At 37.1% G+C, this 23,265-nt stretch overlaps 1 protein-coding gene across 51 annotated transcripts in view; it reads right to left on the reverse strand.

Annotated features, from left to right (window-relative positions):
• svilb (supervillin b) overlaps positions 1 to 23,265 on the reverse strand; it is a 125,124-nt gene that overhangs the window by 60,455 nt on the left and 41,404 nt on the right. For 30 of the 51 annotated variants that reach the window (NM_001443371.1, NM_001443372.1, XM_087238671.1 and 27 more), the window contains 5 exon segments: positions 4,974 to 5,685; positions 7,362 to 7,525; positions 7,918 to 7,975; positions 8,392 to 8,471; positions 17,125 to 17,188. In NM_001443371.1, the coding sequence (NP_001430300.1) occupies positions 4,974 to 5,685; positions 7,362 to 7,525; positions 7,918 to 7,925 (884 nt within the window). In that variant the 5' untranslated portion in view covers positions 7,926 to 7,975; positions 8,392 to 8,471; positions 17,125 to 17,188. 51 annotated transcript variants of the gene reach the window in all.

A 23,265-nucleotide genomic window follows, 5' to 3' on the forward strand; every position in this document is an offset into this window, starting at 1 on the left:
TAGATTAAGTTTATGTTACGTGAATTAAATGCAAAATCAACAATGAAGCAATTAGTTTAAACTTAGCAGAGTGCAATGTTTCAGTAAATTCAGGTTAATCGTTTAAATGTATTTCGGTATGACTAAAAACAGCTAAATTGTATACCAAGGTAAAGTAAGTGATATAATTTGAAGGTTAGTGGGTTTAATAGTCAATGACAGAAGCTTGCTTTAGCATGCCGGCATGCCAGTCCACATACAGCTCAGGTCTGCGTCCAGAAGCATTCTCCAGGTAGGAATGTCTCAGCTTTGCCACAGAAACTCTTGTGTCCAATGTGCCCATTTCACCATTGGCCACTCCACCCAGATCCCGAGTATGAGATCCAGCATTCATCAACATGACAGACTCTCGACTGGCAGCACGCTCCAGACTTCGTAATGCAGCAGATCGTTGAGTTACTCCAATATCTGACATGGATCGAATTCGTACCTTTGGCCTGAGGTCACCTGCATCCTGACTCACTCGATGCTGAGCTTGTGGAAGGGAGGAACCTTTCAGTAAGTAACCTCCTGATTGCCCCAACCTATGATGTGCAGAAGGCTGTTCATTGCTTGGCTGTACCTGTGTGGGAGCAGTGTCCATTTCTTTAGGTATATTCAACCTCTGCTTTCCTTTCTCGAGTGCCTCAAGCTGATCCTGCACTACTTGCATTTCTCGTTCATCCAGCTGACCAATTTTACGTACCCTACGTCCCTCCCAATCATCTTCGGATTGGCTTATCCTTCTTCGTCTAACATGCCCTTCCTCATTCTCTAATGGATTGATCTGTCGTCTTCTACCATGATTTTCTTCCACATCCTTTTGTAGGAACTTCTGGTTTTCCTGTACCTCCTGTCTGACCGTTTTAACACCCTGTGGTTCCACAGTATGTATAACTTGGCCCTTTTTTCGATCAACTTCCCATTCTCTTTCTTTGAATTCATTAACCTTCTTCGCACTTCCTTGTTCTATCTCTCCTAACCTGTTAGTATTCCAATTAGAGCTCTCCTCCTCCCTTTTAATACCACTGACCTGCTTGATTTTTTCTCTTTGACCAATCTTCCTTACACCGCGTTCTACTTCTTCACCTATCCATATCTTTGTTGTGCCATTATCCATCTCTCTCTTCTCAGGCTGACTTGTTCTTCGATCATCACATCCTCTGTCTTTTAGAATATCAATTACCATTTCACCTGATATCATTCCACCTTCCTCCATCCGAGTAATTCCAGTTCCAACAGGCCCTTCCCTCCCTTCCAACTGGTGCAACATTCTTCCACTTTTCTCCTCGGTCTCATCTAAATGGCTAATCCTTCTGATTCTCCGACTTTCCAAACCTTCATCACTTTGACCACGCATTGGATCATCCACACTTTTTTGTCTGCGTCGTATCTCTGAAGGTAGTACCGCCTTTCTGCTTTTAAGTAGCCCTTCTGATGGCGGATTAGTTCTGGTTGCTGATCGACCCTCTCTTTGAGTTGGCTGAATGTGATCAGCGTTGGTTCTAAGTCTATTTTCTTTAACCTCTTTGTCAGCAGATGTCAAACTAGATGAAGACATGTGGCCCTTGGGATCTAGTGTCTCAGACCTAGAAAGTGGGGGTTCAGGTGCAAGGTGAGGTACATGAGAATTTGGTGGGGGTAGATGGCTAGATACATGAGAAGGAACAGAGTGGACAGTTTGTCCATAGGCTGGAGGTAGTGTCTGGACTGGACCATACTGCAATGGTTGATTATGACCATAATGTCCATGCGACAAACGTGAATGCAAGATTTGTTCACGTTCATGTAGAGGCTTCTGAGTAGGTACTTGAGGTTGAATGGGTTGGCGAGTATCCTGATCTAAAGGTACCGGTTGAAGGATAGCTCGATATTTTTGTACAGGTGGCGGGGCATCTCTACGACCAGGTAATGGCTGCTGGAGGTCTTTATATGCTGGGTGAGGTTGTTGGGAAGGTCTGTGCATTTGTGATGGTTGTTGAGCATCTTGACTCCCACGCTTTGGTAAGGGTTGCTTCATTTGTCCGAACCCAGGTTGATGACCCATGGTGCTAGGGTGTACACTAGGAATTTGTTCATATTTTGAAGAATGATTTGTCATATCACCTGAAGGTGTGTGTTGAAAGGCAGGTGAATCCATACTGTGAGTGCGCTGGAATCGTGGCCGCTCTGCACTATGCGCCCTTTGTTGACGGGCATCCATTCCTTGACTTGGTTGTTGAATTGGGGGTTCGGTGCTCTGTGTTCTTGGCTGATTTGCAGATTGAGGTCGTGGAGCCAAATATGGAGGGGCAACTGTTGGATGACGTCTGACAGAGGGCGTATCTGGTCCTGAATCAGAACCTCTTCCTGATATGTCCTCCCTTGTCTGTCTCTCTCTAACTCTTATTCTTCATTAATGGAGGAAAGAGAGGAATTAACACTTATAAAATTCAAAACATGACATTGCATCATTTTGAGAGAAAACGTTTGTCCAAAAATCAAGTAGTAAGGACCATTTCCTCATCTTAAATTCTACAGTTAGCTACTGGAAGAAATAGACAGAAAAAGAAAACAGATCATCATATTCTCTTTTCAGATTAATTTAGTCAACAGCTGGAAAGTCCAGTTATTTATAACCTTTCATTAAAAGGCAAATGAGCTCTGGTAACCATTTACTGACACCTTATCAACTAGCAGTGACTCACTCATACACAAATAACTTCACCTGTTATTATTTCATAAAGAGACAAATTGAAAAGGATTGAAGCCAAGGTTCACTGTTAGGAGCTGGTCATATTTTTGTGAGGGGGAGAGGGTCAGTAAAGAGGAAAGGTAGAAAGGGAACTGTTTGCCATCATCTATGGTTATTGTACATTAAAGGATCATAAATAGGAAAACTAAAGAGTGCATGGTCTTTGAAGGATGAGGAATATTGCACTGGAATATGGCGTTAGCGGGTAAACTGGCGGAATTTAAAGGGTTACATTCCCACTCTGATACCTGGATGGCCAGTTGATTTGTGAGTGTGTTTCACTGTCCACGTCTCTCCTGAGGGACCATTCACTCTGAGAAAGAGCTGCCAAACTAAAGAACACAGAGGCCCAGACCCCAGTTACCACAGTAACAGCACATTCAACAATCTTCAATGAGATTCGAGGATGGAACTATTATGATGTCACCAAAAACATCAACATTCACTTCCCTTTGATTGTTTCCACCATTTCTTGCTGTAAAGCTCTTTGGGATGCGTTTCATTTTAAACTTTCTCAACTTATAGTCATTATTGTATCTGGAGCCTTCATTTAAGTATAATAATCTAATCAATCTGCTTATTGTTCCCTTTAAGGGGGTTGTTAAAAAGTTTAGTTATGTAGCACTTTGAATAGAACACATACACCTGCAATCTGGTAAGAGTTAAGTTAATTTGTCAATCTATAAAATATTAATAGGGGTCACCAACAACAAACACCTATAACAATCATAACAAAACATACTTGAGGTCTGTAATCCTGATAATGCAAGTCACTTATGGCTTTAATTGTCTGACACATTTCAGGACTCATACTCTGTTCACACCATGGATAAATCGTGATATTAATGCGTAAATAGACGCATGAAAATTTTGAGTTAACTTGATTTATTTGCGAGTCAAATCCACTTCATTCATGCATAAAATCTGCTTCATTCACGCATCAAAGTCACTTCACAATAGATGCAGATTCACATAATGGGATGGGCTTCTGTCTGCCCTGTGTCTCTAGCTTCACTGCTAAACGGCTAACAAGAATTTTATTAAGAAAATAACTTTTTATGTGCTTTAGGAAGGCTGAAAAACAGCTTTGATTTGTTTGGAGCCGTGTCTGAGTCCACTAGATCTTTTCATAGGTTCAACCAGCTCGGTGAGTTCATCAACTCCTCCAGAAACTTAACCTGGACGATGGAGGTTTTCAGCGATGCTTCCGACTGAGCAGAGCTCAGTTTGATCAACTGTTGTCCGATGTCGGCAGGAGGATTTCCCCTCGGGATTTCCTCCCCTCCTGACTGGTTAATGCGGCGCAAATGTCCGCTGAAGTTCAGATTTTCCAACTTTAGCGTTTCACTCAATCACATCAATCATGCAAAATGATCAACTCGCACCACTTCAGTCGCACATATTGTGCTGCAGCATTTATATTTGCATTTTTGCATTGACTTAACATGTAAATCACTCACACTTGATGCTTCTTCCACGTGTGGTGTGAACGTAGAATTAGAGTTTCTATTAATTTGCCAACGAGTTGAATCAAGTGTACTGAATTAAGAATGATGCAAAATGCGCAATGTTGGGGGTACTACTTAAACATGGTTGGGAACTACAGACGTAGTTTGACATTCAGTCATTTAAAAAAGGTGCATTTAACAACTATTTCTGTCTGTAAACAACCAATTACTGTCATATTTAATCACTTGCTTTAATTTCCATCCACCACTGTGGTGAGGCTAAGCATTAAAACTAGGGGGCAAAGCAGTATCTTTCAGCAGAGTGCAATTCTTGCTGATGTCCATTGAACAGTTCTACATATTTCACCCTAGTGCATCAGCTCTCTGGCATCACTGCGAACCTGACTAAACACAAAAGTTGGTCCATTCAGCATTTTTACTAGGAGTATGTTCAAGATTTTCAGCATTATCTGAGTGAAGAAAAAAAACAAAGCACAAGTCCTTGGCAAGATCCACAAGGTTACAGATATAGATAGATGATGGCAATTGTTAACCCTGTTAAATCTACTTAATTAAAAGATTTAAAAAATTCAACTTTTTTTGAAGCTGAACTCGTTTTCTGCAGCTTTTCTCATGAGAATTTGAAAATATGCTGTTCCTCATCCCATAATTCACATACCCATTATAACTCATTTCTATTGTCCAACATATTCAACTTCGTATTTTAATATATTGCTAATAGCTGCTCAATAGCAAACATGACAAATACTTACCCCTGTCTGTTGAGAATATTTTGAGCTTGCTGCTCGATGAACAGATCTCCAGGAGAGATGCCAGATTTTGTTGTGGGTAACGAAGCTCTGCGTGCTGTCCTAGGAGAACTCGCCACAGTTATAACAGCAACCCCTCTCGTTGGCTGGGCTGCTGATGTTTCCATGGGAGTTTCCTGTGGGTGTGGCTTCGAACTTCGGTCAGGGGCCCGTCTATAGTTTTCCAAGTTCATTGCCCTCTCTCTCTCTCGCTCAGCATCAATGCCTGATGGAGGCGGAGCTTGATTGGGGGTGGGGTCAGATGACATGAAGACCCGGCCCATTCCGGAACTGCTGTATTTAGACCTGCTGCTGCTTCGGTCCCGCCCCTCTTCTTGATCTTGCAATGCCCCGCCCCTTGTCCGACTCTCCCCACGTCCCCTGTCAGGTGGAGCCCCTCTCTCTGACAGGTCAGACTCTCTCCGTGCACGTGTATAACGTGGTGCGTAATCCAGATCCACCTCTTGATCAAGAAGGATTCCATAACGCTCTGATAACTGTCTCCGCCGTTCAGCTTTGTAGCGTGCGATACGCTCAGCTTTAGACCTTGTTGCATCAGACCCCGGTGGGGTAGGGTTGGCTGGGACAGGATGGGTGGACGGCTGTGGATCTGGACGCGTCCGAGCTCTGGATTGCCGCTCTGGAGCTTCTATCTCTTCACGACTGTAGCGCCGCACTACAGCATAACAAATAGAAGATGAATGAAAGAGCAACAAGTTAATTATTAAAGAAGGTTCAAGTAGTCCTTACTTGTCCAAAACTTGCAACAATGTTAGGGTTTGTGAAGGTATTGCTAGAGGTTAAGTGAGGTGCTATGTTGTTTCTTTTTTTTTTTTTTTTTTTGGTAGATTGATGACCTAAAATTGTATCTGATTACTTTCTTCAAATAAATTTACATGACACTTTTTTTCAACTCAACAATTGGGTTTGTCCTTATTAGGGCCGATTAATCAAAAGCTATTTCTATGTGCATTTTTTCAGTAAAGCCAGTTCTGGTAAACCTTGTTTAGATGGAGCAATATTTACTACAACGATAGTAAATATTACTATTAATATTACTAGCAAGATAATAAGAAGAAGCTAATTTTTAAATTAAATTAGATTTAATCAGTCTATAATGACATAAAGATTATGCTTCTGTGATAAAGACGGCAGTTTGTGCAGCTTATCAATGAAATACAGCTTTATGTAGTAAATGCTGGATGTAAAATTACCACATTTATAATAACATGGTATTATTCCAAGGATTCAAACTTCAGTAGAGTGTTTGAAATCAATCCTTGTGTAAGATGATTCCATAGTTGTGTGTTTATTAGTCATGCAGAATAAAAGAAAGCAGTTAAATCTTCTGTTTATTTAAGAATCACTATTTTCCCCATGAGATTTACTTGGTTACTTTGTGTATTTAGAGGGGTTTGTGGGTTTCAAGCGGCAACCTCCTGCTCTCCCTCGTGAAGCAAATACGGAAGTAACTGGAACTACTATTCATCGAAATTCCGCTAGGCCTGGCTCCATAATAAAGCAGATTTCAATTGAGCCCACTGTTAAAACGATCAACTTTACAGCAGAAAAAAGTGTTTACAGCCTGGTACAAAGAACGATTTGGTTCATATAGCTAATATTACCCTTCATGACAACTGTCAGGGGGGTGATATTTTTTTTATATATCACATCCTTTTTGTTTATATTAAGTTATATTAACTCTGCATAGTTGAGGGCGTGGCCATTTGAGTGACAGCTAGGTCTCGCTGGTCAACGCCACTTTAACTCACCCAACTGATTCCAGCTGCTGAACTCAGAATATACATTGTATTTTAGTGTTGTTTTATGTGACTTTACACAGTCAGTTGCTTTTTGGAATTATTTCCTACAATTATAAAATGATATTCACGTGGCCTCCATTTCCCAGGTGATTGAAATTATATTCTTATATATATACCATCTCTATAAATGTATTTGTTTTATTTAAGATAATTTATTATTTACATTTTTTCTTTAGAACCTGAATGCACTCCCGAATCTGACAGATTGATTAGCTGTAGGCTCTAGAACAGTCATCTGAAACATTGTCATACAGTTTTATGTCTGGATTTCGTAAGTAGCCTTGAATTGACTAACAGACAATATTTGAACAAAATGACAACGGTTGGCCGCGCCTTCTTGTAGCTTCTTTTGCATTCTTCAGAAACCTTTGTGTTTACAATTTCAATTTAATTAATTGCCCAGCCCTAGTATATATTTGACCAAACATTGGGTTACAACTCAAAACAATAGAATTCTTGCTTTAGCTATGCAAGCTATATTCTCTGCCTACACACACACAGGCACATAAAAAAAACTGTGGAGTCTTACCCACAATGCCTTGATCGCTGGGATCTGAGGCCCGTGTGTAGCGTGGTGTATCCTCCTCCAATAGCCGATTGGTCACCAGGCCGGCTGTGTGTTGCATGCTTGTATTAAGAGCAGCTGGAACATCCGTCTCGATTCCCTCCAACCTTCGTGCTATTCTCTCTTTCCTGAATGATGACAATGATATGGTTAATGCAAGCCTGATGCAAATACAATTAAGTATTAGTATATATTTTTTATCCAAAATTGCTTCCAATGTAGAGTATACATTTACTTCAAATCCTCAGCATTGCTAATGTCATACTCCTTTACTGTTTGAGTATGAATGTAATACTTTATATAAAGGGCTTTTTTCCTCATTTGAGAGTCTCGTTGGATGTGTTTTGGATCATTGTCTTGCTGAAATGTCCACCCTGATTTCATCCAAATTTGCTTCCAATGAACAGTATGCATGTTAATAGTTCTTGCAATCTTCAGCATTGCTAGTTTCATACTCCTTTACTGTTTCAGCAAATGTAATCCCAGCATGCTTACAAAATATTTGGAAAAACAAATATACCTGTTCATTTCTGGACCACTTCTGATACTGGTTTCAAACTGCTTCCTCAGCTCTGAAACTTAAAAAAATCAAACAAAGAAGCATGCTAATCAATATCAAATTTTATACTAAAGAATTGTTCGACTTACCAATCCTTTAACAATTTTAAACGTAAACAGTTTAAACATACTCATAATTTACTCACCCTCAAAAAGATTGCATGCCTTTATGAATTTCCCTTTCCACTTCATGAATGAAGGTATTGTTGAAAAATGTTAAAACCCTATAAAAATTAACCCTTTGCAGGAAAATCAAATACTATAGAAGTAAATGGTTGCAGGTTTCCAACACTTTTCAAACTATCTTCTTTTGTGTTTAACAGAAGAAAAGAAACTCAAGGTGTTGTGGGACTAACGAAGGTTGATTTAATGATGGAAAGAATTTTCTGTTTTGGAATTATCCCTTTGAATGTATTGTAATCTTAGAGATTCTCACCTTTGGGAAGCACAGCAAGGATGTTTTCATCAATATCTGTAGTACTCCGAACCAGTGAATTCCGGTCATCCACGCCAAAGCTTTAAGTCAAAGAGGAAGAGTGCATGATTCATTAATGCTTTAGTATTATATAGACCAGTATTTCTCAAACGTTTTTCATCAAGTACCACCTCAGAAAAAAAATTGTCTTTCCAAGTACCACCATAATAAGCAGTATTGAAATACAGTAGTGTAGTGTAGCAGGCCCTGTAAAGCAGCTACAGCTCTGTACAATTCAAAAATGAGGCAGATTAATTCCTATTATTAAGAATATTATTCTCAGCTACTTTAAACATTATAAAATTGTTTGAACTTTAACCCTGTACTGTGCTTGTATGTAAAATAAATAAATGAATAAATAAATAAATAAATAAATAAACTAAAAATGTCAACATTTAAATTAAAATGTGCTTTTAAAAGTTAAAAATGGTAGGTTATTGTTCTTAAAAAGTAAAAAAAAAAAACACACACACACCTGTATTTAAATGTAAACTATCAACAACTGGAAATATAGGCTATATGTCATCATATTCATATATAAATCATTTTTTATACATTTTTAAATATATGTACCATGGACATACCACTAGAAGTAAGCCCGCGCACCACAAGTGGTACATATACCACAGTTTGAGAACCACTGATATGGACAAATATATAGTAATACAGGCATATTTACAGAGATATAGATATAGATATATACAGTGGGGAAAATAAGTACTGAACATGTCATGTTTTTTTATGGGAATAATGTTTCTAAAGGAGCTGTTAACATGGAATTGGACCAGATTTAGATAAAAAAAACAACAACAATACAAGCATAAAAACAAAACAAAAAAACTGAAACATGTGTAATAACAATGAAAAGACACAAGGAGAAAACACTGAAACATTGAAATGTATTTGATACTTTATATAAAAGGCTTTTTTTTTCCTCATTTGAGAGTTTCCTAGGCTGTGTTTTGGATCATTGTCTGGCTGAAATGTCCACTCTGGTTTCATCTTCATCATCCAGATTATGTAGATGTTGGACTGAAGCAGCCAATTTTCATCTACAATGATGAAGGGCAGAGGATTGCTGAAGAACTACTGAGTGATTTCAGTTGCTGTCTGGGCTTTCACTGCCTTTCCACACCTTCTTTTCTTGATGTGTTCAATACTTTTTCCTTGGATCATTTCAATTTATTACACAAACTTCTCACTGTAGATATGGATATTAAGAGATGCAGAGCCAAATCTAGATACAGATATACTAAGACACAGAGACAGATATATTGTTCAATGTCTATAATTTAATCCCAGGTCTAACCCTAATAATTTCTCAGCTGAAGAGAGAATTGACCTACAGTAAGTGTATTCCCAACTCTTAAATCTGATTGTTAGATAATGCTGTTTTAGTATCAACAAAGACGCTGACCTAGGTACAAGATGTTCTTCTGCGAAATCACAGTAAACACACTATGTGCTTAGTTTGTTTGAACTCAACCTGCATCTTATCTCTGGAAACCTTCGAAATAAAGCACATTTAGCACAGGATCCCTCCAAAATTCTACAATGGCAGGTTCAGGAGCATGTGGTCAAATCTACCAGCGTGTGACATTTTAAGTTGAATTAGCTATGAGGATCTTGAACGTTTACTTGAATCTGGCCACAGGAATAGAAGAGCTGCTAAAGTATTTATACATCTAGAGTTCCCCTTCACCATGGTACCAGTCGTGCTAGGCCAAACAGCACACTCCAATTACTCCTGTTTACAGCACAGCCCTTTCGCTACACATGCTGCTATGCAGAACAATCTCTAATGAGGGTGTCAACCAGTTTAGATTGCATTCGCGGAAACTTTTCTTACACACCCAAAAATTAGAAACTTTACAAGGAAGAATAACTGATTATGGGAAATATTGCCAGTACTGTACACATCCTAATGACCTTATTCTTCAATGTGGAAGCGCTCCCGATTTTGCGACTGTTTAAGAAGTTCCAATTCAGCTGCATATGGGAGAAATGACTAGGAATAATAAATGACAGAAAACAGTCAAACTACTTGCTTTACAAACAAGTGTGTGTATGACTGTGACATACGCATAACAAGCTGTTTTTAATGTCTTAAAATCAATGGAAGTGAATCAGAACTTAAGTTTCAAGCCAAAAAGATTTCAATGGAGGTGCCTGCTTGTACATGAAGAATAAGCTCAATAACATTGTCCCATTTAAAATCAACTGGAGCTTGTTTTATGAGTTTTGCTTGAAAAGTATGATTGTGGCTACATTTCTTGACTTAAGATTCTGACTTCTTACTTACACTAACTGACAAAAGTCTTGTCGTTGAGCCTAGTTGTAAGGGCAACAAATAATAACTTGACTTCTAGTTGATCATTTGAATAAGTGGCAAAAGGTCGATTTTTCTGATGAATCATCTATTGAACTGAATCCCAATCATCACAAATACTGAAAACCTACTGGAACCCGCATGGGTCCAAGATTCCCACAGAATTCAGTCAAGCTTAGTGAAGGAAAAAATCATGGTTTGGCATTACATTCAGTATGGGGGCGTGCAAGAGATCTGCAGAGTGGATGGCAACATCAACAACCTGAGTTATCAAGACATTTGTGCTGTCCATTACATTCCAAACCACAGGAGAGGGCAAATTCCTCAGCAGGATAGTGCTCCAACTCATACTTCAGCCTCTACATCAAAGTTCCTGAAAGCAAAGAAGGTCAAGGTGCTCCAGTACTGGCCAGCCCAGTCACCAGACATGAACATTATTGGGCATATCTGGGGTAAGATGGAGGAAGAGGCCTTGAAGATGAATCCAAAGGATCTTGATAAACTCTGGGAGTCCTGCAAGAATGCTTTCTTTGCCATTCCAGATGACTTCATTAAGTTATTCAAGTCATTGCAGAGATGTATGGATGCAGTGCTCCAAGCTCATGGGAGTCATACGCATTATCCATTCTTTTTCCACTACACCATGACTTTATATTCTATGACTTTTGTCTAAGCAAAGTCAGACCTTACTGTCATCATTAAATAATTAAAAATCAAGGCATGGTCATATTTTATTTTGGTAAAATAAGCATAATCTAGAGGCCTTTGCCTTTCATATAAGCCACTTCTGATACCAAATGATCTACTAGAAGTCAAGTTATTAATTGTTGTTCTTAAAACTTGGATGGGCGTCGAGACTGTTGTCAGGCAGTGTATTCTGACTTAGACTTTGTATACATTACCTGAATAGGATTTCCCGCTATAACCATTTTATTTGATTACATATGACCCTGGAGCACAAGTCAAAAAAGCTAATTTTTGACAAAATGTAATTTATACATAACCCGAAAACTGAATAAATAAGGTTTCTTTTGAAATATGGTTGGTTTGGTATGGTGTGGCTGTCTTGAAAATCTGGAATCTGAGGGTTCAACAAATAATAACCGAAATACTAAAAAGTATATCGAGAGTCTTAATTCATAATAACAACCTAAAATTAAATGTAATATATTTAGAGAAGGAAATGTGCAAAAATGTCTTTACAGAAGATGATCTTTACTTAATGTTCTAATATTTTTGGCAATTCCAACAAATATATCTGTGCAAAATAAGACATATTTCTTATTTGTTTCAGTAACTTGCGTATTCAAACAGGGTTACATTTTTAACCCATTACATTGGCACTTTTTCTAGAAACCCTAAAAAAACTACTCAATGACATTCATTCCATTCGAGATTTTCTGTGACATGTTTATGTTCTAGATTGTGTTACACGGAGGACTGATGTTTTGATCTATTTTAGACACATTAAAGACATGACGTGAAAGGGCACATGTTTCTCTTTTAACAGCTTAACCAATGGGAACAATAAAAGATCACCCACACACACACACACACACACACACACACACACACACACACACACACTGGGTCTCTGATGATAACAAGATGCTATGTCTTCTCTTCTTCTGTTTTTATTGGTCAGGACACTGCACAATACATTGATTCATTAATCACAATTAGTGACCAAAACATCAATGCTTTCACTTAGGACTGCACAAAGTGTATTGTTTCAGCATTGATATCCACAATAGTCACATAGCAACATCTATAATGTTGAGAATGTCAGATTATAACAGGCCAGACATTCACAGTTAGCAACATAGTGGAGACATTTCAAATTTTAACCTTGAAAGCCAAAGTTCATTATTTGCATTTGTTTTTAAGGCATGTGATCGTGTAAGTATTTCAGGCAAATTTAAGCCATTTGGGCACAACAATTTAAATGTTTGAAGCTTAAAGATTAATTTCATATTATTTGATTATTTCTCAATGAAAATAATAGTTTATTATTGTTAATAGTTTATTATTTATTAATAGTTTATTATTATTATTATTATTATTATTATTAGTAGTAGTAGTAGTAGTAGTAGTAGTAGTAATAATAATAATAATAATAATAACAATAATAATAATACATTTTATTTAAAGGCACCTTTCTAGCAACTCAAGGACACCGTACAATCAAGAAGAGCAATAAAACAACAAGAGAAATAATAAAATATACATAGCAATAGTGCAAATAAAATTAATTAATAAAAGCCATCTTAAATAAGTGGGTTTTGAGTCTTGATTTGAACAGTGTAAGGGAGTCAATGTTTCTGATGGCAGGTGGTAGTGAGTTCCAAAGGCGCGGAGCAGAGCGGCTAAATGAGAGAAGAGGGAACAGACAAGTGGAGGGAGGAAGAAGACCGCAGGGTGCGAGAAGGAACAGAAATGTGGATGAGGGCAGACAAATATGGAGGGGCGAGATTGCGGATGGCTTGGAATGTTAACATCAAGATTTTAAAGTCAATTCGAAAATGAACAGGTAACCAACCAATGAAGCTGCTGCAGGACAGGGGTAATGTGATGAGAAGAAGGGGTTCTGGTGATGATACAGGCAGCTGAGTTCTGGACCAACTGAAGCTTACGGAGAGATTTATGAGTGAGACCAAAGAGAAGAGAGTAGTAGTAGTAGTAGTAGTAATTTTATATCATGCAATGATTATTTAATATTTGTTCCTGAATAGTGTTCGACTCCCCAGAAATTCCCAAATCGTTTAATTTACGTCTACATCTCTGTTGTATTTAACTTTGCTTGCCATTTTAATTTTATTTGGTGATACTTTAGCTTAGGTCACAATTCATGCTATTAACTACTGGCTACATGCTTATTATTAAAATAAAAATAATTAGTAATTAGTAATCAGAGTATCGTATTCTGCATCCTTATAATCAAACCCAAAACCTAAACGCAACTTCTACCTTCCTGACTATTAATAAACAGACTATTGACATTGTGCTCTCTTCGTTAGATTCAAAAACACAAATTTCTTTACAACTTTAAAAGGCGACTTTGGATATCTTTCTTTTCTTTGGCTAGAAAGTAAGCACTGTACTATAGCATTGACGCTGGTTTAAAAGAGATTTGTCACTCAAATGTTTGCTGAATCATGGACTGACCAGTAACCTTTGATGTGGAGAAACTGTTGCACTAAAAACTAAAATGTAATAAAAATTAAACAAAAATAAAATTAAATAAAAAACATGACAATGGGTCACAATTTGTGCTATTAACTACTGGCTACATGCCCAATATTAGAGCTGGGTGATTTGGCTAAAAAATGATCACAATAATTTTTTTCATATCTGTCGAAATCGATAATTATCACAATAAATCACATCATTATATCTATTAAATTTATAGGATTTTCAGCATGCCAATCACATTGTGCAGCTGATTTAAACATTTTGTGAAATGTTTTAGCTGTCTGATAATATAAATAATAAACTAATAAACAAAAGAACAATCTTAATTCAGCATTTACTGTTCAAGTTTTCAACAACCAAAGACATTATAAGTTATTGGATATTATTGTTCAACATAAAATAAATAAATAAGTAAATAATTAAAACTGGTTTGGAAGAAGTAAAGAGTGAGTTAATGATAACAGAATGTTCAGTTTTGGATGAACTCTTCTTTTAATGGTCAGTATGGTGAATTTAGGGTGAATTATCCTTTCTATTTTATTTAGGGATGCTAACGATTACTTGATGATCGATTGATTGTCAATAACCTTTAATCAATGCACCTTATCAATGACTGATTAAGCATGGATGTTTAAAGTTTAGTTATGCTTTGCGTTGTGAGACAGTTTACCCTACTTATGCAGTCACCCTCTTGACATCGCATATTGTGGGATGCGAAAAAAACTAAGGCGCAGATCACGGTTATATCCACGGGTGTTTTAAATTTACCTATCAAACTGGCACCAATAGGCCTATGCACTCTCATTTTATAAATCGCGCATCACGGCGAGACATGCGTGGAGCCTCTCCATATACTCAATGGGTTTCTGAGCTCTTGCTCATCCTTCAGACTGAGTTTATTCTTCCGAGGTAACCTTAGAATCCTATCAGTGCTGCTAATAGCTTGTAAAGACTGTCCAGCTCATGCTGCTCAAACTGCGCTTCGCTAATGTATTAAACTGAAACTGTGAAAACAGTTTAATGGATTGTTTTGGCGCTAAATCATATGCTATAGCGGACTTGTTTTAAAGCGCTTCACCTCAGATTTTATTCGTTCTTCTTGTACATTAGAATAAAATGACAGATTATACATAACGAAATTCATTGCAAAAAGATACATTTTTAAAGAAAAATATATAAAGTGTATCTATTTCTAGAACAACTAGCGGGTGCATGATGCTTCGCTCTGTGGAATAAAAGGATTTAATTAATGATCCACTACTGTTGTAAACGTCTGTCATATATTTGCTGCATTTTAATATTATTTTAATAATATCAATAATAATAATTCCTTACATTTATATAGCGCTTTTCTGAGCCCTCAAAGTGCTTTACACATAGAGGGGGATCTCCTCATCCACCACCAGTGTGCAGCATCCACCTGGATGACGCGACGGCAGCCATTTTGCACCACACCAAACACCAGCTGATAAAAGATTATGTCTTGAGCATATCTCGTAGTGATTATGTCCTTCATAAAGACTGGTTCTTTAACCGTCGATGAGGGACAAAGAAATTATCTTAATATTAAAAAGGAAACATAAGCTTGGCAACAAATGTTGTAACAAATGCCCTTAAGTAATGCAGCTTGTAGTTTACAGCAAGCATCAAGTGATGTTTGTTAACAAATTTCGGGAGGAGCATGCGCAGAAGTTTCAGTATCGAATACGTCATTGACAATTATCCCATCATCAAATCAGTTTCTGAGCAACGCCTATATATACCAAAGCTGTCTTACCTGCAGCATCTCACGACTTTAACATCCCTCCACCACCCCGTCACCTCACCTCTTGCATTGCATTCCCGGGGGGAGCGTTCTGGGGCCGGGCTAGATACTTCACTCGAATCCCAACTCCTCTTTGTTTCCTGATAAGGGGAATAACTCGAGTTGGGGTGTCTCCTCGAGCTCAGAGCCCTCCCCCCGGACAGCACGCCAAATATGCTTTATACTTAAACGAATGCAAGTGTGAACTCGTGAAGTGTTCATTGAGATGTGTTTGAGATTGTGTTGTCTGTCAAATCTTTCAGCTGTCTTTTCGGGGGGGTTCGCCTAAGGCACGGCTTTCAAAAATGATGACATGAAACTGCTGGGTAGTTGCGCTGGTTTACCAACACTTGTTTGGGTCAGTAATTTTATTAGCATCTTCATAAGGGTGGTATTGTTTTAAATGATGAAACAGGTTTGTGGTGTTGCCTGCTTTTGATGACACGAGTCGTCTGCACAGTTTGCAGTGCACGTTGCTCTGTTTATTTTCAGATTGAAAAAAAACAGGTAGGTCCAGACTACTGATGATTAGTCACGTTTCTTGTCAGTAACGTCTGTGACTCTGACCTTTTTTACCTTATATTTTCTTACCCCTCCAAGTGCAACTAACACTGTATGGCTGTAGACTTGTACTGCGTGCGGCATCCGGAAGGGCAGGCTGCAAAATGGCTGCATTGCACAGAGTGCGTAAATATTATCGAACACTTATCGAACTGTCACTACCGTTTTATCAAAAAAATTATACATTGTGATAATTATCGTTATCGAATTATCGCCCAGCTCTACCTAGTAATAAGATATTTACTGCTCATAAGTAAAGCATCCTATTAAATAAAGTATCTTATTCTGCATCCCTAATCCTAACCAAAACCTAAACCTAACTACTACCTTCCTAACTATTAATAAACAGCTTATTAGTAGTTTATTAAGCTAGAAGTGTTAGTTAATGGCTTATACTTTAAGCAGATACATTCCTATACAAATGACAAATGATTAACTCTTTTCAAATAGAGCTATTGAGGTCATCTGGTGAAACTGTATTGATATTAAAATATATAGAGAAGCAAAACTAAACATTGCATCAAATTTTTCCAATATCATGGAGCTCAACTTTCACAAATACAGTAACAAAATATGACAAAACAGAAAGTGCAGAGTAACACACACACACACACATTGCACATCTAAATGAATATAACTTTCTGTAGAAGATCTCTAAAAGGATTTTCAGTAGCATCTAATGAACCGTATTTAGTACTAAGTATTAAAGAACATAAAGAGATTAATTCAGAGACAGACTTATGGGATCAGCTTGAAAAAAAAAAACACCAAAGCTGGGTTAAAACAAAATAGTAAATGCAATTCTGACCTTACTGCTCTTTTCTTTAGCAATGCAGGGCTGTAGATTTTAGCAGAAGCTTCACTGACAAAGCCTGCAAGAAGAAATGAGACAAGCCTTAAAAGTGTGCATTACAATGGAAAAAAAAAAAACGGTCTGAAATTCAGAAGCTGCGTCCCAAATGGCACACTATACACTATGCACTCATGCACTTACACACTCAACAGGATAGTATATGTATGTAGTGTCGTCCAAAATGGAACACTAGTGTTTTCTTACTAAGCGGAAATTCAAACCGTTCCCCTAATGACGTTTGACGGTTGCCAAATAAGTTAAATAAAGACCGAATTATCAAATAATACCTGGCGTGAGTATAACCGCATTCACCATCGGGAGGCGCTATAATCACTCTCGTAGGAGAATTTTGCTTCTCACCATCCAAAATAAATAGTTATTAAACATGTGCGCCCGATAGCTCCGCCCCTTCCGCTACATGAGCAAACTTGCAGTCGTTCAGTGCGTGAAGTGTCCATCATTTTACATTTCATTTTATTTTCCTGGAGAACCACCTTCCTGCAGATTTCAGTTGCAACCCATATCAAACACACCTCCCTGTAATTATCACATGGTGTTCAGGTTCTAACTAATTGGTTCAGGTGTGTTTGATATGGGTAGCAACTGAAATCTGCATGAAGGTGGATCTCCAGGAACAGGGTTGGCTACCCCTGATTTAGGCAAACACAGCAGCATGGCGATGTGTCTAAATGTAAACAAACTCCTGATAAAAGACAACATCCGCCATTCTCCAATTCTCGTACTGCTCCTCAGCTTTGCTGTTTCGGCCCTGGCAGCATCGCAGGGAAAAACATACAACAAACCCCGTGGATCATGGAAACAAACACATTCGACCCTTCATGAACAGCTAAATACTGTGTGCCGTGGGTCCGTGTCTCGCAGCTTGGCACTGGCAGGTTTGCCTTGCTTTCGGAAAGCATGTGCAGTCATGAATAATTAAGAAGCAGGGTCTTCTCATAGGATAAGAAAACTCCGCTATGAATAATAATGAGAAACCAACGCGTCATCTTTGCACTTGCAGTTTTGCGCTACGTCGCCAATTTTGATCCCGCCCCAAAAATCATTTTAAACCCAGAAGCTTAAATCAGCTGACAAAAGCTGAAAATTATCCAGTTTTCCCCACAATTAAAGCTGACAGGTGCTAACATTGTCTTAACTGATCCTCAACACACACACATCTGTTAACATCTCAAAAAAAAACTTGAGGGTTTCATGAACCTCTAATGATCTATTTAAAAGGATTACTTTGAAACAAAGTAAGTGACTTGTTATGAACGGATCACTAAATCACTGACTCGCATGATTCATTACAAACCTATGTAATTAAGACAAATGCGGAGAATATTTGATATTTACTAAGGCTTTATGTCAGCAGATTCAAACAAACAAAACATATCATGAAATAAATGCTAATTCATATCATGCAACTATTTCCATTGAAAAGAAATGTACACTTCTTGTCCGCTGAACTGGCAAAAAAATAAAATAAAATAAATAAATAATCATTTTAAAAATCACATTTATCTACACACTCAAAAAAGATTTTTGCTGCTTGTTCAAACTACTTATTTAAAATAAGCTGAATTAATTTTTTAGTTTTTTGAGCGACGACTTAATTGTTTTATGTTCAATCTACTTAAATTTGTTAAATCAATTAAGTTCACTTAATCAATTTGTGTGGAACCCAGCAACTTTTACAGTGCACGCTTATGCGTTGCATTCCGAAAATAGCACTCGAGTGATATTACTTAACTATATAATATATATAGTAATATATATTTTTAAAAAACACTGTAAATTTTTTTGTATATTTATAAGATTTTATAGTGAAGTAATTTCTCTCAGGTGCTATTTTCAGAACTGGCAACACATGAAGGCTGATTTCTTTTTCTGTATCAAGTGCACACTGCATGGCGCAGCCTTCGCGCGGTCACATATCGCTCGTTGTGGCTGATGCAAATGCTGACGCACCTCTTAGAAAATGTAACTACACATCGGAACGATGCAGAGGAACATATAAACCTACTGCCAGCTAGTGTATTGGAAGTGTTTTCGCAAAGCAACACAAACACTATTATTATAAAAGCACAACTACATGGAAGACAGGTGTCGTGGGTCACACCTATCACTTGATGCAGAAGTATAAACCAGCCTTAAGTGTGTATGTAAATGAAATTTTTATACATTTTTACATTATTTATATATATTTTTATTTATATTTATTAGATTTTAGATTTATTAATATTATAAATATAGTCTCTGCCACACAGTCAATGGATATATGGTTTTAAAGTTGTTGAGATGTGTTTGTTTGTTTTTTGCAAAGTGAATGACAATATTACCTTGCATGCCTTTACACATCTACTGCAAACACATAATGCTGATTATTTATAGTTATCAATCTTGGTGCGAGTGTGGATTAACAGTTTTCCATGTATTAACCTATTTTACAGGTTGAAGTTAAATAATTGTGTGAACTTCATGTCATTCAATGTTGTTTAAATTATGGTAAAGGAATCAAAGACATCATTAGGATAAGGGAGGATCATTTAAATGGCTTACTTTTCCAGAATGTCTCCATTTGTTATTATAAAACAACAAAAAAATTCAAGAGCATTCCACCATGCCTTTATACTTTGGGCTATTAAACCCATCATACAGTTTTTCCTCTACCACACTGTAAAAATGCTTTTCTTAGTTTTGTCTTGTTTCAAGTAAATTTCTGAAAATTCTTACATCAAGAAGCGATTTCTAGACACGCAAAAATTATTGTCTTGTTTTCAGAAATAATGTTAAATTAAGCAAGCTCTCCTTCAAAGAAACAAAGTAATCTTGTTTTTCATTTTGACATAAGATAACTTAGCTTACCCCATTGGCTGATTATTTAGCTTGTTTTCAGGAAAAACTCAATTTCTCAGAAACAAAGGGACAGAAGTTGTCTCTGGGGCTGTATCTTTTGAAAAGATACATATTTGTACCCAAAGAGTCCACAATGGTCCCTCAAAGGTGCATATTAGTACCCAAATGTACCTAAAAAGTACCTTTGAGGTACCTTTATGGACCCTTCATTCATTCATTCATTCATTCATTTTCTTGTCAACTTTGTCCCTTTATTAATCCGGGGTCGTCACAGCGGAATGAACCGCCAACTTATCCAGCAAGTTTTTACGCAGCGGATGCCCTTTCAGCCGCAACCCATCTCTGGGAAACATCCAAACACACACATTTACATACACACACACACACTCATACACTACGGACAATTTAGCCAACCCAATTCACCTGTACCGCATGTCTTTGGACTGTGGGGAACACCGGAGCACCCGGAGGAAACCCACGGAAACGGGAGAACATGCAAACTCCACACAGAAACGCCAACTAAGCCGAGGCTCGAACCAGCAACCTTCTTGCTGTGGGGCGACAGCACTACCTACTGTGCCACTGCTTCACCCTTTATGGACCCTTCAAGTACAAATATGTACCTTTTGAAAAGGTACTGCCCCAGAGAATCCTTGATTTAAGAATGATTAAATATTTAGACTACAAAAGCATTGCAAACAACTTTATGAATTACTGTGTTTAACACTTTCCAGTGTTGGTCAACAGATAAATGTGAGGATGATCAACAGCCAAACAAAAGTAAACGTGTTTTTTTAAAAATCCTCATGTACTTCAATGAAGTCTAAATTTCAATCCCAGAGAATCATCTGAGGATGTTGACAGCCACAAATTAGCAGAGACAAGAAGAACAAGGTATTTTCTAAAAAATACCATGTGTAGATCAGGGTAGAAAGTAGATCCTGCTCAAAGGTTCCGCCATCTTCTTAAAACTCAACTAGTTTACAGAGCGATGTCCACTTCTAGACAAGGTCTGTGTGAAGGATTTTATGATCTGATGTGTGGACAGCACAACAGTAATTATCACATGCTGCCATTAGCACATGTTAACACGTGTTGACACACAGACAAGCTAAGGTCAATTCATGAACAGTTTGCTCAGGTTTATACAGTGTGACAGCTGGAGGGACTAGAGATGTGACATTAAATCAGTCACTAAAGCTTTAGCAGATGAAATGGAGATTCAGTGCATGAACCGGAAGCTAAAATCAAAATTTTTATTCATATTGTGCCGCAGTTCCTAGAGAAACAAAATATTAAAAGAGCAAACAGTAGAAGTGGCTTGTTTTTTCGACCGTGAGCTGAATGGATGTAGTTAAAGTAACGTTAGGCATTTCAATCAGAAAGATCAGGAAAGGGGGTTTAGAAGAGTTATTACAACCTAACAGACTTATCCTGCTCACCATTGTATTTGTTGTCGAAACTGACAGTTGGAGCAGTGTGGTTAAGTATGTTAGCCACGCCCATTCCCTCAAAATCACATCATCTGCTAATTTAACTGAAAACAAACAGGAAGTGCATTTTCAGATTTCGATTAAAGATTATGAAGGTTACTTTTTTTTCTCAATGATGGCACAGATGAATTGTTCACCACAAAACTAGCAATGTGAGCTAACAAAATCATATGGTTAGTTTTGATTTCTTGGGGATTTTAAAGACGAACGACTAACATGACTATCTTTAATAAGACCTGATGGCTGATGTTTGATGTGGTTTTCTGATGCTTTTGGTCTCTTATTCTGTCCAAAACTGCATTTACAGTTAAAGTTGGAATTATTGGCCGCCCTGAATTATTAGCCCCCGTTTATTTATTTTCCCAATTTCTGTTTAATGGAGAGATTTTTTCCAACACATTTCTAAACATAATAGTTTTAATAACTCATTTCTAATAACTGATTTATTTAATCTTTGCCATGATGATAGCAAATAAAATTTGACTAGATATTTTTCAGCACACTTCTATACAGCTTAAAGTGACATTTAAAGGCTTAACTAGGTTGACTGGGGTAACTAGACAGGTTAGGGTAATTAGGCAAGTTAATGTATAACGGTGGTTTGTTCTGTATTTAAAAAATAAATAAATAAATCAAAGGGAGTTTAATCATTCTGACTTCAACTGTACGTACAGCAATACAACAAAATAGCTAAATCTTAGTACAATTATATTCTAATTTACTCATTCATTTTTATTTCGGCTTAGTCCCTTTATCCAATAGGTGTCACCACAGGGGAATAAACCGCCAATTTATTTGTTTTACGCAGCAAATGCCCTTCTTAAAATTAAAACTCCTCTCCATTTGCTCACACTCAAGTTTTTCAAAACATTTATAAATTTCTTTCTTTTGTTCACATAACAAAATATTCTGAATAATGTTGGAAAAACAATGCAATTGCAAAAATATGTTGGCTGTTTTTTTTTCAATATTCTTTATTATAAAAAAATTGTTTAAAGAATTTATTCTATTTTTCAAACAAGAAGAAAAAAAACTCACGATGGTGCAGTGGGTTGCACAATCACCTCACAGCAAGAAGGTCGCTGGTTCGAGCCCAGGCCAGGTCAGTTAGCATTTCTGTGGAGTTTGCATGTTCTCCCCGAGTTTGCATGGGTTTCCTCCGGGTGCTCCAGTTTCTCCCACAGTCCAAAAGTATGCGCTGTATGTAAATTAGCTAAACTAAATTGGCCACAGAGTGTGTGTGTAAATGAGTGTGTATGGATGTTTCCGAGTGATGGGTTGCGGCTGGAAGGGCCTTCGCTGCGTAAAACATATGCTGGATACGTTGGCGGTTCAATCCACTGTGGTGACCCCAGATTAATAAAGAGACTAAAAAAACTCTTATAAAAAAAATACAAATAAAATAAAAAAAATAATTTAAAAAAACTGGTCTGGAACAAGTGGAGGATGAGGAAATAATGATAAAATTTTAATTTCTGAAAGGTTTATACAGATAAATTATAAATCCCTAATGCAGCGTTGATGAATATGTCAAATAAATGAATTACTAAAAAAATAAGTAAAATAATAAATAAATAAAATAAAAAAAATAAAATACATAAATTAATTAGTAAAATAATAAATAAATAAATAAATAAAATTCATTAATAAAAAATAATTAATCAAATTATAAATAAATAAAATTATAAATAAATTAATTAATTATTAAATTAATAAAATACACAAATAAATAAAATAATAAATA

Source organism: Danio rerio, chromosome 2 (assembly GCF_052040795.2).
Source record: "Danio rerio strain M-AB ecotype USA chromosome 2, GRCz13ab, whole genome shotgun sequence".
Classification (NCBI taxonomy): domain Eukaryota; kingdom Metazoa; phylum Chordata; class Actinopteri; order Cypriniformes; family Danionidae; genus Danio; species Danio rerio.